General features: G+C 41.6%; 1 protein-coding gene across 3 annotated transcripts in view; it reads right to left on the bottom strand.

The window, feature by feature from the left end:
* The window catches only part of IQCA1 (IQ motif containing with AAA domain 1), a 197,176-nt gene that overhangs the window by 163,418 nt on the left and 13,489 nt on the right, over positions 1 to 20,269 (bottom strand). For all 3 annotated transcript variants that reach the window (XM_060301667.1, XM_030864755.2, XM_060301668.1), the window contains exons 4-5: positions 16,509 to 16,700; positions 14,002 to 14,073 (exon numbers count right to left, since the gene is read on the bottom strand). In XM_060301667.1, the coding sequence (XP_060157650.1) occupies positions 14,002 to 14,073; positions 16,509 to 16,700 (264 nt within the window). The remainder of the gene's footprint in view (positions 1 to 14,001; positions 14,074 to 16,508; positions 16,701 to 20,269) is intronic.

The following is a 20,269-nucleotide window of genomic DNA, read 5'->3' as shown; positions in this document are numbered from 1 at the left end:
GTTGAGGATTTTTGCATCTATGTTCATCAGTGATATCGGTCCGTGATTTTCTTTTTTTGTAGTATCTTTGTCTGGTTTTGGTATCAGGGTGATGGTGGCCTTGTAGAATGAGTTTGGCACTGTTCCTTCCTCTGCAATTTTTTGGAAGAGTTTGAGAAGGATGGGTGTTAGCTCTTCTCTAAATGTTTGATAGAATTCACCTGTGATGCCATCTGGTCCTGGACTTTTGTTTGCTGGAAGATTTTTAATCAGTCTCAATTTCAGTGCTTGTGATTGGTCTGTTTATATTTTCTATTTCTTCCTAGTTCAGTCTCAGAAGGTTATGCTTTTCTAAGAATTTGTCCATTTCTTCCAGGTTGTCCATTTTATTGGCACATAGTTGCTTGTAGTAATCTCTCATGAGCCTTTGTATTTCTGCAGTGTCAGTTGTTACTTCTCCTTTTTCATTTCTAATTCTACTGATTTTTGAGACTTCTCCCTTTTTTTCTTGATGAGTCTGGCTAATGGTTTATCAATTTTGTTTATCTTCTCAAAGAACCAGCTTTTAGTTTTATTGATCTTTGCTATTGTTTTCTTTGTTTCTATTCATTTCTGCTCTGATCTTTATGATTTCTTTTCTTCTACTAACTTTGGGTTTTGTTTGTTCTTCTTTCTCTAGTTCCTTTAGGTGTAAGGTTAGATTGTTTATTTGAGATTTTTCTTGTTTCTTAAAGTAGGATTGTATTGCTATAAACTTCCGTCTTAGAACTGCTTTTGCTGCATCCCATAGGTTTTGTATTGTTGTGTTTTTGTTGTCATTTGTCTCTAGGTATTTTTTGATTTCCTCTCTGATTTCTTCAGTGATCTCTTGGTTATTTAGTAATGTATTGTTTAGTCTCCATGTGTTTGTGTTTTTTACATTTTTTCCCCTGTAATTTATTTCTAATTTCATAGCGTTGTGTTGGAAAAGATGCTAGATACAATTTCAATTTCCTAAGGCTTGATTTATGACCTATGGTCAACTAATCTATGACGAAGGAGGCAAGGATATACAATGGAGAAAACACAGTCTCTTCAACAAGTGGTGCTGGGAAAATTGGACAGCTGCATGTAAAAAAATGAAATTAGAACACTCCCTAACACCACACACAAAAATAAACTCAAAATGGATTAAAGACCTAAATATAAGACGAGACACTATAAAACTCTTAGAGGAAAGCATAGGAAGAACACTCTTTGACATGATTCACAGCAAGATCTTTTTTGACCCACCTCCTAAAGTAATGGAAATAAAAACAAAAATATACAAATGGGACCTAATGAAACTTATAAGCTTTTGCACAGCAAAGGAAACTATAAACAAGACAAAAAGACAACCCTCAGAATGGGAGAAAATATTTGCAAACGAATCAATGGACAAAGGATTAATCTCCAAAATATATAAACAGCTCATGCAGCTCAATATTAAAAAAACAAACAACCCACCCAATCAAAACAGGGGTAGAAGACCTAAATAGACTTTTCTCCAAAGAAGACATACAGATGGCCAAGAAGCACATGAAAAGCTGCTCAACATCACTAATTATTAGAGAAATGCAAATCAAAACTACAATGAGGTATCACCTCACACCGGTTAGAATGGGCATCATCAGAAAATCTACAAACAACAAATGCTGGAGAGGGTGTGGAGAAAAGGGAACCCTCTTGCACTGTTGGTGGGAATGTGACCATTGTTTTGGTTTGTGATTTCTCTACTTGAATCCACAATTGAGATGCTGTCAGAATACAGCATCCACTTAACGATATAAAGCCAGGGGGGAAAAAATGAAAAGAAAATCACACATATAATACTTGATAAAAATATGTATTAGAATGTGTAACAAACTAAGCAAACTGTCTAAGTTTAGTATAATGAGGACGTGAGAATGTACAACTCTTGATAGGGAAAAACCCCTAAAATGACTTTGAACGTGGATCTAGAATAAGAATTAGAGAATCATTTTAAAGAACAATGTTAAAAGCCAGTGATCTAAATTGACTCAAGATGTAAGTGCTCAAAGCCATGACTTTATATTATCTACTTGGTGTCAAAATAAAGAGATAAGAAATCCCTTTATTTAATCATTTAAAGAAGTATCCAATTCTCATATTTTTCAGGAAATGTCTTACATTCCTAGTGTTATGAAATAGAAGTTTATAACTAACACAGAGATTTTTATCTGATCTCTCCAATGACTACCCTAAAGTCCATTGTTTTCGTGAAGATGTTCAAATGCATCTCTGCTACAATTGACCCAAATTTCTTTGTCTCTGATGAATGTGTTAAATTGTCTTGAAGTCTTGCTTTAATATTATGATTTTTTATCAGTGAATCATATGAAATCCCCCCCACTACATTGTTCTTATGGTAAATCATAGCATATTTTTTTCATAGATTCACACATACAAACTATATTTGAGCTGGGCCTTTTCCCCTTTGAATCCCTAAAAGTGAATTAATGAGCAGGCAACTCTGACTGGTGTCCTGGCAAAGCTCTACACAGTGTTCAGCCAACTTCATAACACGTCCATGGTCTACGAGTGAAACAGAAGTCTCCCAGCGCTCATCAGATTTTCTGTAATTGGCATGGCACTCTGTCCCACACCTTCTTTCTCTACATTTCTTTACTGATGTTACATCCATCTTTTGAGACAGAAGTAAGGACCTGATTATCCCATTGAACAGATGGGGACTGAGGTCCATCACTTAATGACTCTCCCAAGCCATCCTATGTGAATGAAGAAGCTGGCAATAAGGTTTCTGGATTCCTCCGGGTCTGTGTTTCTCCTATTACACCACGCTGGGCTGTTAATATGTGTGTATTCATGCGTGTTGCTTGAGATAGACTTTCTCTGACAAAAATACATTTGGGGTCATTTGTAGCTTCTTTCGCTAGTTGCTTTTGAATTTAAAGGTTATAATATATGTAGATTCTTATGTTAATGAGTAGCTTTTCCTTTGGGCTACAACATCTTTTTCCTGTTTAGCAACTTTGTTCATACGGCATTCAAATTTGTTAACTCACCGCATAGACAGCAACTCATTGAAAAATAAATTACGAATATTAAAGGGAAATAGAGAACACAATAATATACTATATACGGAAATACATCAGCTGTAGAATAATGCATCTTAATGAAGGCTTCCCACGTGAATAAACCATTATATTTACAAGCTTTCCACAGTTAATGACCCAGAACTGGTTAACGAAACCTAAGTTTATAGCAAGGTCCTCTGTCAGCAAAAATATACATATTAATAATTGATGTTGCTGTAAAAATAGGACATAAGATGATGACTCCTGGGTTTGTGGAGAAATAGGACTCTGTGGTCCATTAACTTAAAATGCTTATCTAATGTTTGATGGGCTTTGCCTTTAAAAATCCTTAGTCAAATTAGTAAGATAAAATGGACATTTGTCCAAATGACAATCTGTTCAATTTATCAGTCACAAATCCCCTTGCAAATAAGTGATTTAATGCTGGCAACTTCCTGGAGGAGCTCATGGTCTTGGGGGTATTGTAGTCACTTAAGGTGTGGATGGAGCAGTGAGGGGAAGGGAGAGGGTCTATTCCAACAAATGACCGCTGTGGTCAGTGCAGAGATTAATCAGCTCCACGCAGCCCCCGGTAGGTCATCATTAGGGAGCACTCAGAGCCGCCCCATCAGCCCACGGGCTCGCGCCACGCGCTTCCTGCGCTAATTTTACACGTGGAATGCCTCATGCTGTGGAGTAAACTGCTCTTCGGTTGGTCCGTTTTAAGATCGTGCGCATGCGGGTGCGTGTGCATGGACGTTCCTTGGTTTATAAAAATAAGCTCTTCTGTTTCACCATTTCATTTCACAGTAATATATCTATACTTGTATATCTGTGTTTATATAAACACATCTACTCAGAAAGAAGAACCCAGCAAGAAGTGAAAAAAAGTTGTGGGGAGAGTCAGGGCTGATGGTTTTCTTTTCTTTTTTAATTTTTTAAAATTTATTTATTTAATTTTTGGCTGTGTTGGGTCTTCATTGCTGCAGGCGGGTTTCCTCTAGTTGCGGCGAGTGGGGGCTATTCTTTGTTGCGGTGCGCGGGCTTCTCATTGCGGTGGCTTCTCTTGTTGTGGAGCACGGGCTCTAGGCCCGTGGGCTTCAGTAGTTGCAGCATGTGGGCTCAGTAGTTGTGGCTCGTCGGCTCTAGAGTGCAGGCTCAGTAGTTGTGGTGCACGGGCTTAGTTGCTCCATGGCATGTGGGATCTTCCCGGACCAGGGATCAAACCCGTGTCCCCTGCATTGGCAGGAGGATTCTTAACCACTGCACCAAGAGGGAAGCCCACTGATGGTTTTCTTTTGCCCTCTGCTCATACTACAGTTACGGTAAATCTTTATTTTAGGATGCCACAACTTCAAGTGGGTGCAAAACAATTAAAAATAGAACAATTTCTAGTCCGTTAAGTCTACTTTCTGGAAACTTGTAGTAGTTTTAAGATTTGCTTAATTAAGAGCTGGAATAGAACTGTATAGTTGAGCCTGTAATTGATTAGTGGTGGGAGCTAAATTTGCTACTTTTGCGTCCTACATTCTTTAAAAATGTTTTAAAATAAACACTTCCATGGCACTTAAAGTTTGCGAGACACTATTTTAACTGGTTTACAAATATTAACTAATTTGTTCCTCATAATAAGTAGCCTTATGTATGAGTACCATTACTATCTTCATTTTATATATGCAGAAACTGAGGCACAGAGAGGTCAAAGAACTTGTCCAGGGTCACACAGCCAGGAAGTGGCAGACTGGAGCTTTGACCCGAAGCATGTACCTCCAGAATCTCTGCTCTTACCCTGTATATGCTTTCTTGTATCTTTTCACTGATAGTTTTCTTCTGGCTTAAAATAGTTTGTCTGAAAATGGTTTTTTATGGGTACTACAGATCATACTTCTCAAAAATATACATTTGTAATTTTAATGGATATTGCTAAGCTGCCTTGCAAAGAGGTTGCAGGATTGCTTCACTCTTCCCCCCAACAGTGTACGACAGAGCCCTTTTTCCCACACCTTGCCAACATTGTGACCTTAACCATTTTGATCTTGGCCAACTTAAATAGATTAAAAATGACAATTTAATAAGCATTTTTAAATCATGAGTGATGTGAGCATTTAAACCCACGATTATAAGCCATTTCAAAAAATAACAGTGAACACTTACCTAGTGCTCACAGGGTGCAGTGTGTCAGACACTATTTTAAATGCTTTACAGATACCAATTTCTTTAATACTTAACACACATCTTTGCCTGGGTGCTAGCACTATCTCCATTTTGCATGTGTGGAAATCGAGGCACCAGGAAGCCAAGACACCACCCAGGTTCACCCTGCAAGTAAATGGTGGAATCAGAGTCTGAACCCAGGCAGGCTGGCTCCAGAGTTCCTGGCCTTAACCATTCTACTATGCTGCAGTAAAGGACTTTGTAATGGGCCCTAATCTGAGATGAATAAGGGCAAATGTCCTGCCCTAGAGTAGGGATAAAAGAATCCTGGGATCAGGTGACTAAAGGAAGAGAATTGTTTTGCTCATTGAGTTTCTGATGACCTGGGGACCCAGGGCAAGAATAAAGCAGAATAAGAATAACAATAAATACTTCCCAGAAATAAACCCATGCACACATGGTCAGTTAATCTACGACAAAGGAGGCACAAACATACAATGGAGAAAAGACAGTCTCTTCAACAAATGGTGGTGGGAAAACTGGACAGCTACATGCAAAAAAGTGAAACTGGACCCCTATCTCACACCATATACAAGAATAAATTAGGGACTTCCCTGGTGGTGCAGTGGTTAAGAATCTGCCTGCCAATGCAGGGGACATGGGTTCGGTCCAGGAAGATCCCACATGCTACAGAGCAACTAAACCTGTGTGCCACAACTACTGAAGCGGGCACACCTAGAGCCCATGCTCCACAACAAGAGAAGCCACCGCAGTGAGAAGCCCGCGCACTGCAATGAAGAGCAGCCCCTGCTTGCCGCAACTAGAGAAAGCCTGTGCACAGCAACGAAGAACCAACACAGCCAAAAAGATAAAAAAATTAAAAAAAAAATAAACAGTTTTAAAAAAAAGAATAAATTAAAAATGTATTAAAGACTTTAATGTAAGGCCTGAAACCATAAAACTCCTAGAAGAAAACATAAGGCAGTAAACTCTTTGACATCAATCTGAATATTATTTTGGACTTCTCTCTGCAGGCAAGGGCAACAAAAGCAAAAATAAACAAATGGGACTCCATGCTTTTGCACAGCAAAGGAAACTATCAACAGAACTAAAAGGCCACCTACTGAATGGGAGAAAATACTTGCAACTTATGTATCTGATAAAGGGTTAATATTCAAAATATATAAAGAACTTACACAATTTAATGTCAAAAAACAAACAGCCCAATTAAAAAATGAGCAGATGACATAAACAGGCCTTTTTCCAAAGAAGACATACAGACGGCCAACAGAGACACATGAAAAGATGCTCAACATCACTAATCGTCAGGGAAATGAAAATCAAAACCACAATGAGACACCACCTCACACCTGTCAGACTGGCGATTATCAAAAAGCCAAAAAAAAAAATAACAGGTGTTGGTGAGGATATGGAGAAAAGGGAACACTTTTACACTGCTGGAATGTAAACTGGTGCAGCCACTATGGAAAACAGTGTGTAGATTCCTCAAAAAATTAAAAATAGAACTACCATACAATCCAGCAATCCCACTTCTGGGTATTTATCTGAAGAAAACAAAAACACTCACTTGAAAAGATACATGTTCACTGAAGCATTATTTATGATAGCTGACATATGGAAGCAACCTAAGTGTCCATCCATAGATGAATGAATAAAGAAGATGAATAAATGAATATATATATAATACACAACACACACACACACACACACAGGAATATTACTCAGCCATAAAAAAGAATGAAATCTTGCCATTTGTGGCAACATGGATGGGCCTGGAGGGTGTTATGCTAAGTGAAATAAGTCAGACAGAGAAACACAAATACCATATGATTTCACTTATATGTGGAATCTAAAAATCAATACACATGGACATCAAACCAAAACCGAAACAGACTCATTGCTACAGAGAACAAAGTGGTTGCCAAAGGGGAGAGGGGGACTGGGCGGGGGAGGGGGGGGTGGAGGCCAGGAGAAGTAGGTGAAAGGGATTAAGAGAAACAAACTTCCAGTTATAAAATAAATAAGTCACAGGAGTGAAACGCACAGCTTAGGGGATGTAGTCAATAATATTGTAATAACTTTGTGGGCTGACCATTTCAAAATGTACATAAACGTCAAATCACTATGATATATACCTGAAACTAATATGATCCTGCATGACAATTATACTTCAATAAAAAATACTTACAATCAAACTAAAGGTTCCCAGTTAACTAGACTGTAAGATCTCATTTAACAGAAAAGAAAATGGTGAGTTTTCTTTTTTTCCCAAAGCATCTTGAGGTGGACTTTTGAATCACAGAAATCATTCAGGGTGTCCTCCTCGGGCTCTGATTCCCTTGCTCAACCTAAGAGCCTTTCATGCATGCCTGTATCAGGATCACTGCTTTTCCTGGTTTGCAAACATTTTCCTTGTGCAGCACACACAGTGTACGTGGTGGGCAGTACCCGCTGCCCTGGGGATCTCCGAATCCTCCCTCTGCAGCTGGGTGAGGCTCGGACCCTGCTGGGCTGTTCCAATGGCACTGCTTTTCCAGATTGTACTTTTAATAGACTAATTTCAGGTTCATAAATCTAAGTGAGACAGGCTGGGACCTGGGACCCTTTGCTGCAGTGCTTGCACCTGGACAAACGTCTCCTCCAGCAACAAAAAGCAAAGAAAGGGACTATAAGGGACTAAAAATAACTGCGTGCATGCACAGTTGGGGCAAATCATGAACAACCAGATACATAAAGACCAAATACCCAACTGCCACTTCTGAGGAGCCGGGAGCAAAAGCAGGGTACTGCGCATGCCCCCAGCACACCACCACCAAAGGGGTGGGCAGAGCACCTAAGCTAGACCTCCAGCCCAACCCCTGGACACACCCCTACCCTCACCTCCTACAAGGAACCAGCTCGCCTGCACTCAGGGAGTGAGCAAGGGCACCGCTACTTGTGTTTGCCCCCTCCAGCTGCAGCAGGGGCCCCAGTAACGCCTAGCCTGAATTTCTTTGGGCCTCTTATCAATTTCTATTAATTAAGGAGGCTGAGAATCCTGGTCGGTAACACGAGCAGCAAATAACAAGGGCCAAGTCAGTTTATATTTTGAAATCAGTGGCCTGCATGTGTTAGGCAACAACTTATTTTGAAATATTTTGTTTTGTTACATAGAAAGGTTGTGATGTATCGTGATAGTTTTCCTTTGTACAAAATCATTCAGTTATCGGGATAACGTAATGTAATTTTCCAAGACGATGAACAATCAGCCACCATTCCTTGAAGGCAACCCGTCTAAGCTCTAGGCCGGGTCCGGAAGCCCTTCTAACAGCTCTGTGAAACAGGTGACACTATCCTGCCCTTACAGAAGGAGAAACTGAGGCTCAGGGGGAGGGTGAGTGAGTGGCTCAAAGTGTCCCCCCGCGACCCACGTGGTAGAGGGGCCGCCCCAGACAACTGCCACTCCATCCACCTGGCAGGCCAACCCTTCAAAGGCCAAGGGGAGACGCGCACTCATTTCTAAGATGCTGTCGTCCCCAGACACTTAGGGAAACAGCTTTTTTTTGTATTTAAAAAGTAAAATAAAACCAAAGCAAAGCAAAACAAAACCCCATAAATCATGGCAAATCTGTTTTTTAATACATTTATTTCTAGAAACAACCAAAGGTCATCTGGTGCCAAATATAATGAATAATGTACAGGACCAAGCCGGACGCCATGGTTTGGGGCTGAAATCAAAGTGTGATCATAAAGACGGTTTCATTTTGATTCTTCGCTCATTTTGGCTTTGACAGCAGTTCCCGAAGAGGAGCCCCTGAGGGCCCCGGACCAAGGGGAGCCTCAGGAGAGAGCCGCCTTTCGGGAGCATCCATTGGGTGCCCAAGCTCCTACCTGGGGTTATTTGTTAATAAGAAATGAGTCTAATTTATTGACCGAAAAATAATCTATAATGTAGCCTGTTTCATGTTAGAATTTGAAAGTGAGCAGGGTGTTATGGTGTTTTGAGGATTTAGCTGATGCATTTCAAAGTGACAGTTCTTCGTGTTTAATAAGTGTCCCCTAGTGTTCTTTATTATAATGTAAACATTGATAGCTTCAGGGTAACATAAAATACACCATGGTCTTGGCTGTAGGACACATTATTTCAAAGGGACCCACAGAATGAAATGTATTACATTCATTAAGTGTCCTCCTTCATCCACTCCATTGGCTCTGCCAATTAAAATAACTGCACATGAATTTTTAGAGTGCTATTTATTTTCCTTTGTAGATTTTAGAATATAAATATTTAAAATGGCAAACATCAAAAAATAATTTATATGACAATGGTAAAGGCAACATTTAGTCAGGAACTGAGGACATAATTATGTCGTTTGCTCTAATTCTCATTTCAGTTACTAAATACTCACCCCTGGAAACAGGCCAAGCTTCCCACAAAGATACAAATACTGTTTTGATCAGAGAAGTCAATGGTTTATACACTGATATGATGTAACAAAGTAAAATAATGGAAAAATGAAATTTTAAAATGAGTAGACACTATCTTAATTAGTGATATAGTGGAAAATGTATTTAATTGAAAACATTCCCAGGATTTGGGGTAATGGATTTTTATGGTAATCAGCCAGCAAACAGAAGATACCATTCTTTTAAAAACTGAATGCATATATTTCTCAATGGTGTAAAATTTCATAGAACATGTAATACCAAGAGAAGACATGCTTGGAAAAAAGCAAACTGGAGAAAGTCGCATTTAATACAAAACAGACAAGCTGTCCTATTTACTATCCAAACTCTGTACTGCTGAAAAATTAAAACAGACTTCCTTTATTTGAGTTGAGCATATACAAATGACAAAATAAAACAGGAAAATTACAGTAAAAAACATGTTACTCTATCTTTATGTGGTATCAATGTAAGCCATTAAAACTTTAGGTTAAAAAAATAGCATTTGGCCATTCCCTAAGTTTCTGGCCTGTTACGCATCATATTCAGTAAATGTCGGCTGAATTAAATTAAATGGAAGTGGTTGAGTCAAACTGCTGCTTACATAAAATTTCATGTTACACTTAGATTATCTTAGATTGAATCTTCTGACCGCAGGTTTAATTTTTGAAGTAGAAAATTGGAGATAACCATTGTTTTTATCATTACATCTCATATTTCTGTGTCTCTAACGGGTAGAACAGAGAAACAATTTTGTATCATAAACTGTCCACCTATGTACATACACCAAACAATTTGGAGATCTGAATAGCAAAAACTGATAATATTCTATGGCTGTTTGCTTTTATTTTTAAATGTGTGCCTTTTTTTTTTCCAGTTAATGCAGTAAAATTTAAACATTTTGGAAAATACAATTAAAACAAAAAACTTCCAGAGTTCTGACATGAAAAAAGGAACACGATATAAACTTTCTTTCCTTTGTATGTGCATGTATGTGTGTATCTATTTAGTTGAAATCCTATTATATGTACAATTCCAAATCCTGTATTTTCACTCTGAGCATTTTCACATCAAAAATGAGTCATAAACATATTTTTTTAATGGTGGTCTATCACTACTTTAAGGTAGGTCCACCATAAATCATTTAACTCCATCCCTACTCTAGAACGCTAGAATTGTGTATTTCCAATTTTTCATTATTTAAAACAACACTGTAGGAAATGTCTATGCACATAAACCTTTATTTCTGATGATTTCCTCAAGCTAGAACTAGAACTCAGGTGGAAGGATATCTTTTAATGATCGTGTTGCCTCTTTCAGAAAAGCTGAATCAATTTAACTCACCGTGTATGAGAATAAGCATCTCATCACACTCCTGTCAATAATTATAACTTGATCTTACATTTAGGTCTTTAATCCATTTTGAGTTTATGTTTGTGTATGGTGTTAGGGAGTGTTCTAATTTCATGCTTTTTCATGTAGCTGTCCAGTTTTCCCAGAACCACTTATTGAAGAGACTGTCTTTTCTCCATTGTATATTCTTGCCTCCTTTGTCATAGATTAATTGAACCAAGGTGCATGGGTTTATTTCTTGGCTTTCTATACTGTTCCATTGATCTATGTGTCTGTTTTTGTGTGAGGACCATATTGTTTTGATTACTGTAGCTTTGTAGTACAGTCTGAAGTCAGGGTGTCTGATTCCCCCAGCTCTGTTTTTCTTTCTCAAGATTGCTTTGGCTCTTCGAGGTCTTTTGTGTTTCCATATAAATTCAAAAAAATTTTGTTCTAGTTCTGTCAAAAATGCCATTGGTAATTTGATAGGTATTGCACTGAATCTATAGATTGCCTTGGGTAGTGTGGTTATTTTAACGATATTGATTTTTCCAATATAACTTGAAAAAACTTCCCCCCCCCAATTAGACAGATACAAATTGCCTTCTATCATCAGTTCTAACATACATATTTTTCATGGTTTAACATACCTGAAATGTTAAATATACAGGGATGGCTGTATATTATGATCAGGGATATGTTTTGGTTTATTTGCTCAAACATTTTCTTTCATTTTCAATCATGATGTATCTTATAATGAACAACATCTTAGATTGAATGAAATACAGTATCTCATTTAATTTTTAACCTGTATGTTTTGGCCATTAGTGAATAGTGATGATTCCTATAGAACCATCTCAATATACATTTCCATGTTCAGTGAACTAAAAACAATTTTTAAATTGTGGTGAAAACCACATAACATAAAATTTATCATCTTAGCCATTTGTAAGTATACCATTCAGTAGTGTTGAGTATATTCACATTGTTGTACAACAGATCTGGAGAACTTTTTTTTTTCCAAACTGAAACTTTATACCCATTGAACTGCTCTTCATTGCCCCTCCCTGAGCTCCTGGCAACCTTCTACTTCCTGTCTCTATGAGTCTGACAACTTTAGATGCCTCATAAAGATGGACTCATACAGCATGTGTCTTTTTGTGACTGGCTTGTCTCACTTAGCATAATGTCCTCAAAGCGCATCCATGCTGTAGCATGTGTCAAGATTTCCCTCTTTTTATGGCTGAATAATATTGCACCCAGCACCGTTCTGAAATCATAAAGATCCTTAAAAACTGACAAGGACTCACCCATCTGATTCATCATGGCACCTCAACAACCAAGAAATAAAAGAAGGGCTGGGATCCTAGGGGGTTTCAATTCCAAAAATTAATGTTGACGTATTTTTGAAACTCAAAGATCAAAAAGAAATCAAGAATGCAGGTGGTGAAATCAGGGTATTTCTTGAATCATATATGCCACTCTGATATGAGTCACCATGTTTTTTAAGATAATAAAGCCTGGACGTCACAACTGTGGTTCCGCACACAGGTGCGGTGAGCGTATGCCCCTTCACCAGGGAAAGATGCTCTTCCGGGTGTCTGCACCACGGAGGTGAATCCCTTCCTCAAACAAAATAATTCTTGTTTTCCATGCTGTGCTGACAACAGAGGTGAAGCACAGAGGCTGAAGTGCACGTGGAGCAGTCAGGATGCGGGGCCGAAGGAGAATATGTGCTATTCTAAAACCACGCCGTCTGTCGCTTAGAACAGGCCATTATAAAAGTGATGCAAGAGGGCTTCCCTGGCGGCACAGTGGTTGAGAGTCTGCCTGCCGGTGCAGGGGACGCGGGTTCGTGCCCCGGTCCGGGAAGATCCCACATGCCGCGGAGCGGCTGGGCCCGTGAGCCATGGCCGCTGAGCCTGCGCGTCCGGAGCCTGTGCTCCGCAACGGGAGAGGCCACAGCAGTGAGAGGCCCGCGTACCGCAAAAAAAAAAAAAAAAAAAGTGATGCAAGAGCAAAGAGTGAGTTCTGGGATCAACCGGAAACGTGACTATTTAAATTTTCTTTTCTGAGGTCTTAGGATTTAAAGTAAATTAGAAGATCTTATCAGTGATATTATTGTAAATAGAAAAAACAGCATTTGGTCCCACATTCAGGGTATTGCTCTATAACTTTCATCACTTTTGTCTTAAAAACCACGGGGTGGACCCTATGACTTGCTGATAACCATCAGAACAGGACAAAGGTGATGCGTATCATTTGCGTGGGATTGTAAGCAGCTCCCTGCCCCCCGGCTCTGATGAAGCAAGTTGCCGCATGGAAAGCCCACTTGGCAAGGGGCTGGGGGCTACCTCCAGCTAACAACTGGCAAAAACACGGAGGCGTTCAAGCTGGCAGCCCATCAGGAACTGAATCCGGCCCACAACCACACAACCGTGGAAGCAGATCCTTCCCCAGCTGAGCCTCAGGAGGAGACCCCATCCCCAGCCGACACCTTGACTGCAGCCCGTGAGCCTCTGGGCAGAAGACTCAGTCAAGCCCAGACTCCGGACCCACAGACACCGAGGTAACAGACGTGTGTTGTTGCAGCTGCTAAGTTTGCGGCCGTAACTAAGTACTATACCCTTTCAACTCTGATTCAGTAATCACCATGGAGATCACCCCAAAGAAGGCGGCTGTATCAGGGCAAACCCGTTCTCAGGACCATGAATACGAACATATATTAACAAAGTGTAGGGCACGGCTGATACCGGTGGGCGGCTCACAGCTTGTCCCACCTTTGGAGCAGCCCGTGTATTCCGGCAGACGTGTAAACAGACAAGACCCTGCTGTCTCTGGATCACCTGGGGCAGGCTTCTAGATAATACAGGCAATTCCATTCTCTTAAGTCACCAGTCATGTATTTTGCTTTCCTTTCTTCTCTCAAAAACTCTCTAAGGAAGACACAAGTCTTACAGATTCTACTGTCTTTAAGAAAACCAGATGCTTATTTGTCTATAAGAAAACTTACCATACCCAGGAATATCATCTCCTCTTCTCTCTCCCTTTCAGTTCTCTTGCACTGATGGAAACCTCGCCAAACCTAAAAATAAATAAATGGTTACTTGTTTAATACATAAAAAATAAAGAAAACATGGTCATACTGCTTCTCCCATGTAACCTGCACATCCCAAATGATGTAATGATTATGCGGTCAAGGTTGTGCACCTGTGTGTGTTGATGGAGTATTTTTTTCTTTTGTGATCACAAACAAAAATTTTAAAGAAAGTATGAATCACAGAAGTGGCCTAAACCATTGTCTACTCTCCCAGGACCCAACGGTGGACCCTGATGAGGACTCTTGTCCAGGGCCTCCCTATTGAACAAGGGGTACTAGAGGCAGTTCTGTCCACCCAGGGACAAGACAGGACCCACCCTTGTCCCTGGGAGCAACTGGAGGGTCCACTGCTGACCCAGCAACAGCCTCACACCTGTTAGGATGGCTGTTATCTAAAAGACAAGAGATAACAAGTGTCAGCGAGGACGTGGAGAAAAAAGGGAACCTTCCCGTACTGTTGGTGGGAATGTAACTGGGTGTATCCACTATGGAAAACAGTATTCAGGTTCCTCAAAAAATTAAAAATAGAACTACCATATGATCCATAAATTCCACTCCTGCGTGTTTATCTGAAGAAAAGGAAAACACTAATTTGAAAAGATACATGTACCCTCATGTTCACTGCAGTATTATTCACAACAGCCAAGATATGGAAACACCCTAAGTGTCTGTTGATGGATGAATGTATCAAGAAAATGTGATGTACACACACAGTGAAGTATTATTCAGCTACGAGAAGAAGGAAATCCTGCCATCTGTGACAACGTGTGTGCATTTTGTGGGCAAGAGAAATAAGTCACAGAGAGAAAGACAAATACTTTATGCCTCACTAACATATGGAATCTAAACATAGCAAATGTATAGAAATAGAGAGTAGCTTCGGTGGCTGCCAGGGGCTGGGTGGAGGAGGGAAATGGGTGAAAGTGGTCAAAGGACACAAACGTCCAGTTATAAAATGAACAAATTCTGGGGCTAAGATGTACAGCATGGTGACTATAGTTAACAATACTGTATTTTATACTTGCAAATCGCTAAGGGAGTTGCCCTCAAGTGCTGTCACTACAAGAAAAAATGGCAATTATGTGAGGTGATGGACGTGTTAAGTAACCTTACTGTGGCAGTCATTTTGAAATACACACAGATACCAAATCACGATGTCCTACTCTTAAAGTTACACAACGTTATATGTCAAATATATCTCAGTAAAGCTGGGGAGCAAATAGCCTATAGCTTTTGTTAGTGAGGTTCCTCTACCTGTATTTCTTCAAGAGAAACTTCTAGATTGCAGAAGTGAGGGGCTAAATCTAAGGGTGGTACTTCAGAGTTTTAACAGAAAAATGTCCACTGTAACATGGAGGCATATAACACAGTAACACCCAAGAATCGTACAAGTCAAGCTTTGGACTCAGATGCTCATTTAAAACTTTATATCCCATAGAGAACAGACTTCTGGTTGCCAAGGCTTGGGGTGGGGGTGGGGATGGTTTGGGGATGAGCAGATGCAAACTATTATGTATAGAATGGATAAACAGCAAGGTCCTCCTGTAGAGCACGGGAAACTATATGCAATATCCTGAGATAAGCCATAATGGAAAAGAATATGAAAAAGAATATATATATGTATAACTGAGTCACTTTTCTGTATAGCAGAAATTAACACAACATTGCAAATCAACTATACTTCAATAAAATAAATATTGAAAAACCTTATATCCCCACAGAACCTTGAAAGAAAATAGTCTATCTGTCTCTCCCCAGCACCCCCGCCACTCCCATTCAAACACAATTAGGGACAAGATTCCTGATCTTCTGGCTCTGTTTTATGTCCTTGTACTTACTTTCTCCCCAACCTAATTCTAACTTGTGTCACGTTGCCATCTTCTGCATTTTCCCATGAGCAACCTCAGTCACAATTTGAAAAAAGATGGGGTATAACTCGAGGGTGGTCATCTGACAAAGGGAAGGAAACTTCAAGGGCCCCTTCTGAAAGGACCACCTGTGTTCTGGTTATTAGTGGTGGTCACTGGAGCTTCTGCAAACGCCACACGCTTCTGCAAGCTCCCAGGTGTTAACCCGCTCCCCTTCTATAACTACCACGTCTGCGTGTAAATGTCTTTTTAAAAATTCAGTGAGGACTTATATAGCAACATTCTTTCCAACAGTTATCGGTGATCTTTAAAAATATTTCAACAAAATGCCTGAGTTTCACACCTATTTATAACAAAATTTAAAAAAACATAACGAAGCTTGCTTAACAGTTTCCCCAGGGTAAGAAAATCAGTCCTTCTGGAATTTAGGCCAGTCCTACCAAAGGTAGGATGTGGGGATTTGGAGTTTCAGAGCTCACCCCCGTCCCTGGTCTGCATCTCCAGCTGTGTCAAGACACCTTGCCCCCGAGTCCAAAAGCGCCCCGTTCACACCTTCTGGATACACAGTGCGGCAGTCCCCACGTCGGCCACTCTCTCGCCCAGTAGCCTGGCTTGCATTGCTCTGAATTCTTGAAGATAGATCTGCTTCATGAACATGGCTCTTAGGCGCCCTTGCCGCGCCCTCTCGGCGACCTGGATTAATTTAACAGCCTCTTCTAGGGGGATAGGCTTTACAGGGTATTTCTGCAAAAACATTTAAGATAAATCAATGTTTAAACATGTTCATGACGTCAGCTGATTCCAGAAACATCACATGCTAACTTCTAACACCACCCTGCTGAGAGTCTCCAAACTGCTGATAGAGAGCATGATAGCCATTCGATATGAATCATTTTTTCCCGTGAACACATGTATTTTGATACTATGCCTCATTCACGCCATGGGCCCATACTTAAGGACCCTTAAGCTCTCCTCTACCGTTTTGAACAAAATACTAATTAGCTCCACAAGGTTTTAGGTTGGTAGCAAATTATACGAGGAATGCCAATAAAATGGATTGAAATAAACTTGAAATTGCTGTCACTGTTCATTAACTTAATAGTAGAAATGTACAAATTCAAAACATATCTACTATGAGAATTTGAAATGTGAAATATAGATGAAGTCAAATGCTGACTTTAATATCAATTACAGGATGATGTAGTGAATATGACTAATATTAAAATCACTTTAGGGGTATCTATTTAACTTTATCATATATTAACACATATATGTGGAATCTAGAAAAATGGTATAGATGACCTAATTGGCAGAGCAGAAATAGAGACACAGACACAGAACAAATGTATGCATACCAAGGGGGAAAAGGGGGGGGTGGGAGGAATTGGGAGATTGGGGTTGACATATATACACTATTGATACTATACATAAAATAGATAACTAATGAGAACATACTGTATAGCACAAGGAACTCTACTTAATGCTCTGTGGTGACATAAATGGGAGGGAAGTCCAAAAGGGAGGGGATAGATGTGCATGCATGGCTGATTCATTTTGCTGTACAGTAGAGGCTAACACAACATTGTAAAGCAACTAGACTCCAATAAAAATTAATTAATAAAAAAACCTTTATATGGGAAATGAGTGCCAGTACCTGCACACTTGCACTTTAAAACATCTGAATGTGATAGTTACTATCAAGACTGAGAAAATCAGGCTCATGCAATAGGATATTGTCTTTGGAGATCTCAAGTGGGGTGTGTTTTGGCAAGGTCCGGTGAGGCGTGGTGCTGTCTTCTGAGGAGAGGGACAAGAGCAAGGCTGCTGGGGGCATCCTGGGTCCTGCATGAGCTCAGGCGTTGTCCCGGGAAGGAGGGATAAGCTGTGGGCCTGGCCTAGCTTCACCCAAGCCTCCTGCGTGGATAGAGGCAGAAGGGAGAGGCCTTTCGAATTCGAAAAACACTCAATCATGGGCTGAGTCTTTTTCCAGGCCTCAGAGGACAGCAATGGCCACCCCATCAGGGTCCAGGGCAAGACACTGTGGGACCAGGTAGAGGTGCTCCAATTCATCCCCTGGACCAAAGCTTCCCGGGACGGTCCGGTCATTTCTCTGTGCAACAGGGGACGGTGCAGAGAAAGGGGCAAGTAGGGGAGAAACGGGACATTTACTGAGGACCTACAGACGCCAGATGCTTTTCACACGCGTTCTCACCCAGTTCACAGAGCAAAGGCCAAGACAGGTATTACTGTGACCACTTAAGAAGACCGAGGGTGGAAACAGTAAAATAATTTATGCAAGTTCCCACGGTTAGTCAGGGGTGGGGCCCACTGGAACCGAGACGGCCACGCTCTTTCCACGAAAGCACCCACTGCCCCCAGCATGGGGACACCTAGAGCCTTACGGGAGGAAGCTCTTTCAGACAACAATTGCTCAGGGTTTGGTTTTCAGAGGGATCTCGCTGCTTCGAATTTGCAGTGAGCACTCCTTTTCGATAATGCATTTTGCACGTGAGGGTAAAATGAATATTATGCTGCCATTAAAGCAGCTGATGTATGTAAAAACCCTTAAGCCCAGAGCAGGTGCCCGGCAAACGTTAGTTATTATTGTCTATTTCCTTTAGGTTCCATACTGCCATTCTAAAAATAATTTCAGCTTCTACGGGATACTAGTGAGGGATTTTGTGTCATCTACTCAGTCCGACAAGGATTTTTTGAACATCAGTGAAATATTCTGCATGACCACTATAGCAGTGGGCAGTAATTTTCCCTTATCAAAATTCTTCTTGGGGTATACATTGCATATACCTGCAAGAAATAAGCAGCTTAAGGTGAGAGCGGGGGTCCAGTGAGACACTGAAGGGCATGGGAAGGTCACACAGATGCCTGGGTGTTGCTCAGAAGCCCCGTGTTCTGCGGGGCATTAGGCACCCCTGAAGCAGGGCCTGGAGCAGAGATGAACGGCTCGACCTAACAAGGAGAAAGGAGCCACCAGGGCTGGATGCGGAGTGAGGGAGGAGAGAAACCTTCCTGCTGCTGACCCCGCACAAACCGAAAGGGACAGTGGGGAGGAGAAACGGCAGAGAGGAGACTTTGGGTTTGACTGCAGCGTGTGCCGTGGAACCTCCCTTCTCTGTCTTCCCTAGAAGATCTTCCGCGGATTCTGCACTGCTTGTCAACGCTTTGGGCCAGGGCCTCTTTGGGGTGGATTCCTGGGGAGGGAGGGCTCCGTTCTGGTGATGATGCGGTGACAGACGGCACAGACCCAGGAGCCTGTGGTGAAGGAACGGCTGGACAACCCCCAGGCCAGATACCCAGGAATCCACTTCAAGGAACGTAGAATGTAGAAGGGGGGCCGGTCGTTTGGAGAAGGGGCACAGGAAGGAGGGGAGGTCGTGAGCGAGGTGGGTCAAGAAAGGTTTCTCCAGGGATGCTGTGCCACCTTGGGCTCTGCAGAATTAGCATCACATTGACAGGGATACAGCGAGGAGACCAAACCCTCGCTGCAGCGAGACGCTGCCTGTGCAAAAGGACAGACAGCTCGGGGCGTGGTGTGTCTGCTGATCCGGTGCATGCACTTCAGGTGTGTCCCTCGGCAGGCAGACAGGGCACACACTTCTCCCTCCCCCCTGCCATCCTGGGTGCACCTGGAATCTTCCTTCACACCATGGCCCAGGCTGGCAGTACCCCACGGGGCCTACCTGCCCCAAGACCACAGGTGTCGGTTTGCCCTGTGCACCCAGGCTGCACGCAGTCTCAGCATAGCTACTAACAGTGCCCCGGCCACTCTGAACTGTCCCTGTGTGATGCTCACCTGCCGCCTTAATGCCTGGGCCGTGAAGACCAGCCAGAGGCGGGAGGCACTGCTTTGCCGGCAGTGAGGGGTTGATCAGGTTCATCTGGCAGTGCCCTGTGGAAAGGGCTGCCCACCAGAAGGCTGAACGGAGATGACCACAGAATCCACGAGAAGGCAGTAAGGGTCGGAGCGAAGACAGCTGCGGAAACCGGGAAGGGGGCAGCCGCGCACATACTGGGGATATAGGAGGAATGGGGCCAGGGCACCCACTGGGTTCTGCCCTTGACTTTCCAGGGGAGTGTCTAAGGGTTTCCCCCGCTTTCCCCAGAGACAGTCCATTCGAGGTGATCTAAGTGCCACTCAGCTTGAAGTTACAAGAGGTCAATCGGCATTTTCAGAGAGTGTCATAATTTTTTAGCTCCTAGCTATCTCAGCACTCAATTATTTTATATGAACGACATTCTGCTTCTGACTGTAGGCTGGGTGACTTTGAGATGAACCAGTAAACTGAGTCAATAAT

The sequence above is a fragment of the Globicephala melas genome, chromosome 7, assembly GCF_963455315.2.
Source record: "Globicephala melas chromosome 7, mGloMel1.2, whole genome shotgun sequence".
In the NCBI taxonomy this organism is placed as follows: domain Eukaryota; kingdom Metazoa; phylum Chordata; class Mammalia; order Artiodactyla; family Delphinidae; genus Globicephala; species Globicephala melas.
This window is presented reverse-complemented; position numbering and strand designations above follow the sequence as displayed.